This window comes from Psammomys obesus, unplaced genomic scaffold, assembly GCF_907164565.1.
Source record: "Psammomys obesus unplaced genomic scaffold, mPsaObe1.curated_primary_1811, whole genome shotgun sequence".
NCBI classification, from domain to species: domain Eukaryota; kingdom Metazoa; phylum Chordata; class Mammalia; order Rodentia; family Muridae; genus Psammomys; species Psammomys obesus.
This window is the reverse complement of record NW_026593592.1, coordinates 2,136-7,764: the sequence shown is the minus strand read 5'-3', so window position 1 is coordinate 7,764 and position 5,629 is coordinate 2,136. Positions and strand designations below refer to the sequence as shown.

Genomic DNA, 5,629 nt, shown 5'->3' with positions numbered 1-5,629 from the left:
GGAAGCGGGGTCTCCCCGTCTAGAGAGGCTCTAGCCAGAGTCTTTCATTTGGAGGTCCCACCGAGATCTGAGACCCCCCGCCCAAGGACCACCGACTCCATCGGGAGGTAAGCTGGCCAGCAGAGTGTCTTTTGTTGTCTTCATTCCGTCACGTGTTTGCCTGTTCTATCTCTCAAAATTTGTACGATTCAGCTGAGTCGCTCCGTATTAGGTGGAAAGAGAAGAGGCTGACGAGCCTAAACTTCTCTCCCGCAACTCTGGAAGACATTCCACGAGTGTCTGGGGCCCGATTTTTCGGAGCCCGCCTGTCTGAGAACACGTCCCAATCTGGACTTTTCAGGGCGAAGCCCTTGTCCGAGGGATACGTGGTTCTCCTGGGGGACGAGGGATCCGGACCCTCTTCGCAGTCCCCATCTGAAGTTTTGCTTTCGGTTTGGCGCCAGAGTCGTGCCGCGCGCTGCGTTTGTGTTACTGTCTGTCTATTGTTCGTCGGATTCGTGTTTGGTGTTAGTCTTTTTGAAACCATGGGACAGTCTCTAACTACCCCCTTAAGCCTCACTCTACAGCACTGGAAGGATACCCGAGACATCGCTCATAACCACTCTGTAGAGATCCGGAAGAGAAAGTGGGACACCTTCTGCTCCTCAGAATGGCCGACATTTAATGTCGGCTGGCCAGGAGATGGCACCTTTAACCTAGACATTATTTTGCAGGTTAAGGCGAAAGTCATGGATTCAGGGCCACACGGCCACCCGGACCAGATACCCTACATTGTTACTTGGGAAGCCCTGGCCCGGGAACCACCCTCATGGGTCAAGCCGTTTGTCACTCCCAGCCCCCCTGCTGTTCCCCCTGCAGTTCCCTCTGCCCCTGCCCTACCTCCTCCGTTGGTCCCCACACCCTCTAAGTCTGCCCTCTATCCAGCTGTAACAAAGCAGGCCCAAGGACGTAATCCGGGGGGGCAAAAAGACGCCGACGACCCCGGTACTGCCAGCAGACGACGGCTCCTTGTTGGATCTGCTGACTGAAGAACCTCCCCCCTATAGGGACCCAGACCCCGACCAAGAGCCGGGAGAAGCCGCCGCGGCCGGACCTCAGGAGGAACCAGCTCCTTCCCCGGTGGCAGGGCGATTGAGAGGGCGCCGAGAGGCCCCTCCGGATTCCACATCTCAGGCTCTCCCATTGCGAGCGGGGCCTAACGGCCAGCTCCAATACTGGCCTTTTTCCACTTCGGATCTATATAACTGGAAAAATAATAATCCCCCTTTCTCTAGGGACCCTTCTAGACTCACCACTTTAATCGAGTCCATTTTAGTAACCCACCAGCCCACCTGGGACGATTGTCAGCAGCTGTTACAGGCCCTCCTGACCACCGAGGAGAAGCAACGAGTCCTTTTGGAAGCCCGTAAGAACGTCCCGGGGGCTAACGGGCAGCCTACTCAGTTGCCAAACGAGATCAACGATGCCTTCCCCTTGGAGCGACCTGAATGGGACTTCGCCACGGAGGACGGTAGGAATCACTTACGTCTCTATCGCCAGTTGCTGATAGCGGGTCTCCATGGGGCAGCAAAGCGCCCCACTAATTTGGCTCAGGTTAAGTTAGTGACCCAAGGGTCAGAGGAGTCTCCCTCCGCCTTCCTCGAACGACTAAAGGAAGCCTATCGTGTGTACACCCCCTATGATCCGGAGGACCCTAACCAGGCTACCAATATGGCCATGTCCTTCATCTGGCAGTCTGCCCCGGATATCAGAAAAAAAATTAGAGAGGCTCGAAAACTTAAGGGAAAGTACGATCCAGGATTTGCTAAAGGAGGCGGAGCGGATTTTCAACAAGGGAGAGACTCAAGAAGAGAGAGACGAAAGGTTAAAAAGAGAGGCAGAGGAGAGAGAAAACGTTAGAGACCGCAAGATAAATAGGGAATTTAGCAAATTGCTGGCCACTGTAGTGACAGGGCAGAGGCAGAATAGACAGGACCTGGGAGACTGGAGGGGTCCTCGGATAGACAGAGATCAATGCGCCTACTGCAAGGGAAAAGGGCACTGGGTTCGAGACTGCCCAAAAAGACCAAAAGGGCCACGGAAGCCTAAGCCCCAGGCCACCCTGCTAAACCAGGAGGATTAGGGGAGTCGGGGTCAGGAGCCTCCCCCTGAACCCAGGATAACCCTTAATGTGGGGGGGGCAACCCGTCACCTTCCTGGTGGACACCGGAGCCCAACATTCGGTGCTCACTACCACACTGGGACCCCTGACTGACAAATCGGCGTGGGTTCAAGGAGCCACCGGAGGGAAAAGATACCGTTGGACAACTGAAAGAAGAGTACAACTCGCCACCGGTAAGGTGACTCACTCTTTTTTACACGTTCCTGATTGCCCTTATCCTCTGTTGGGGAGAGATCTATTAATGAAACTCAGGGCACAAATCCACTTTGAAGGGACTGAGGCCCACATTACTGGGCCTCAGGGACAGCCTTTACATGTGTTAACCATAGATCTGGAGGACGAATACCGGCTTCACGAATCTGAAAGGCCTCGGCCGCAAGAAATAACTGGGATTAGAAGTTATTAAAGGGAATTAGAAAAATTCCCTTTAACCTGGGCGGAAACAGGGGGAGTGGGTCTCGCAACCCACCAACCGCCCCTGGTAATCACTCTAAAGGCATCGGCAACTCCTGTTTCCATTAAGCAATACCCGATGTCACATGAAGCTTACCAAGGAATTAGGCCCCACATTCGGAGGCTTTTAAATCAGGGCATCCTGGTGCCTTGTCAATCCCCCTGGAATACGCCTCTCCTTCCGGTCAAAAAGCCAGGGACAGGAGATTACCGCCCAGTGCAGGACTTGAGAGAAGTCAATAAAAGGGTGGAGGATATACACCCTACAGTTCCTAACCCGTACAATTTGTTGACTGGGCTTCCTCCGACGTACACCTGGTATACGGTATTAGACCTTAAGGATGCATTCTTCTGCTTGAGGCTCCACCCTCAGAGTCAGCCTATCTTTGCCTTCGAGTGGAAGGACCCAGAATTGGGAGTATCGGGTCAGCTCACTTGGACTAGACTCCCACAGGGGTTCAAAAACAGCCCCACCCTATTTGACGAGGCGTTGCACCGGGACCTGGCCGATTTTAGAGTTCACTACCCTGCTTTAATCTTGCTCCAATATGTTGATGACCTCCTCCTGGCTGCGGAAACTGAGGAAAAATGTCTGGAGGGAACAAAGGCCCTCTTGAGGACTTTAGGAACTCTAGGATACCGGGCCTCAGCCAAAAAGGCCCAATTATGCCAGAGGCGGGTTACATACCTGGGTTACCAAATCAGAGATGGACAAAGATGGTTGACAGAGGCGCGGAAACAGACACTCCTAAAAATTCCAGTGCCCAAGAGCCCGAAACAACTAAGAGAGTTCCTGGGTACGGCGGGGTTCTGTCGCCTCTGGATTCCAGGGTTCGCAGAAATGGCTGCGCCACTTTACCCACTCACCAAGCAAGGGACTCTCTTTACGTGGGGAGATGAGCAGCAGAGAGCCTATGCAGCCATAAAAGAGGCCCTGCTAACCTCCCCCGCGTTGGGGCTTCCGGACTTAAACAAGTCCTTTGAGCTGTTTGTAGACGAAAAACAGGGATATGCTAAAGGAGTCCTGGCTCAAAAACTGGGACCATGGAGGCGTCCGATAGCCTACCTGTCCAAGAAACTTGACCCGGTAGCCTCGGGATGGCCACCCTGCCTGAGGATGGTGGCAGCAATTGCCCTCTTGATTAAAGACTCTGGCAAGCTGACTATGGGACAGCCAATAACAATTTTGGCTCCTCATGCAGTGGAAGCCCTGGTCAAACAACCTCCGGGCCAATGGCTTTCCAATGCCCGCATGACCCACTACCAGGCCCTACTACTGGACACTGATCGAGTATACTTTGGCCCTATAGTAGCTCTCAACCCGGCATCACTGCTTCCCCTACCGGAGGGTCCAGAAACTCATGACTGCCTCCAGATACTTGCAGAAGTACATGGTACCCGACCCGACCTGACCGACCAGCCCCTCCCCGACGCCGACTTCACCTGGTACACCGACGGGAGCAGCTTTCTGGACAACGGAGAGCGGAGAGCGGGGGCCGCAGTCACCACCAAGACTGAGGTAATTTGGGCTGAGGCCCTACCACCTGGCACTTCGGCACAGCGGGCTGAGCTCGTCGCCCTAACTCAGGCCCTCCGGATGGCAGAAGGTAAGAAGCTCAATGTTTATACCGATAGCCGCTATGCCTTTGCCACTGCTCACATCCATGGGGAAATATATCGGAGAAGAGGGTTGCTTACCTCGGAAGGAAAGCAGATCAAAAATAAAGCTAAAATATTGGCCCTGCTTAAGGCTTTGTTTTTACCCTCAAAACTGAGTATCATCCATTGCCCCGGCCACCAAAAGGGAGACAGCCGAGAAGCCAGGGGCAACCGCTTGGCGGACGCAACTGCCCGAGAAGCGGCGAGACAAGAAAGCTCAGATACCTCCCAGCTCCTGGCTATAGAGCCGGCCGAGGCAGAGGTCCCCTCCATTCAGGAACCCCCCTTCCACTATAGTGAGGAAGATTGGGACCTCCTAAAAGAAATGGGGGCCACTTACAATCCCACGCTAAGACTCTGGACTTTCAAAGAAAAACCTGTGTGGCCCCTGCAACAGACTCGTAACCTGATTGAATACCTCCACAGACTGACTCACCTTAGCTCCAGAAAAATGAAAACCCTCCTAGAAAGGGAGGAAAGCTCCCACTATTTGCTGGGGAGGGATAAAATTCTACAGCAAGTGGCTAAAGAGTGCACAGCATGCGCCCAAGTGAATGCAGGACGCCATAGGATAGGCCCAGGGACCAGGATCCGGGGACATCGCCCCGGCACCCACTGGGAGATTGACTTCACAGAGGTAAAACCTGGACTATATGGATATCGGTTCTTGCTGGTATTTGTGGACACCTTCTCGGGATGGGTAGAAGCCTACCCCACCAAACATGAAACTGCCAAAGTAGTCGCCAAAAAGCTTCTGGAAGAAATCTTCCCCAGGTATGGCATGCCCCAGGCGTTGGGCTCTGACAATGGCCCTGCCTTCGTCTCCCAGGTAAGTCAGTTAGTGGCCAAACTATTGGGGATCAATTGGAAATTACATTGTGCATACCGTCCCCAGAGCTCAGGGCAGGTAGAACGAATGAATAGAACTATCAAGGAGACCTTATCCAAATTAACGCTGGCAACTGGCTCTAGAGACTGGGTGGTCCTCCTCCCACTGGCCCTATATCAGGCCCGGAACACCCCGGGCCCCCATGGACTCACTCCTTTCGAGATCCTGTATGGAGCCCCACCACCGATCGTTAACTTCTTTGATCCCTGTATAGCTTCATTTGCTGATAGCCCCTCTCTAAAAGCCCATTTGCAGGCACTACAGATTGTCCAGAAAGAAGTCTGGAAACCCATCGCCGCTGCATACCAGGAACAACTGAACCGACCGGTGGTGCCACATCCGTTCCAGATTGGAGACACAGTTTGGGTCCGTCGACATCAAACCAGAAACTTGGAACCCCGCTGGAAAGGACCCTATACTGTGTTGCTAACAACCCCGACGGCGCTCAAGGTCGACGGTATCACAGC

At 53.7% G+C, this 5,629-nt stretch overlaps 1 protein-coding gene across 1 annotated transcript; it reads left to right on the top strand.

Annotated features, from left to right (window-relative positions):
* Nucleotides 1-524: 524 nt before the first annotated feature.
* LOC129684175 (uncharacterized) lies at nt 525-5,422 on the top strand. The gene is given in 6 exon segments (XM_055617252.1): nt 525-820; nt 939-1,752; nt 1,754-2,173; nt 2,175-5,022; nt 5,025-5,102; nt 5,407-5,422. Coding segments are annotated over 5 exon segments (4,431 nt in total). The 3' UTR covers nt 5,078-5,102; nt 5,407-5,422.
* Nucleotides 5,423-5,629: the final 207 nt, after the last annotated feature.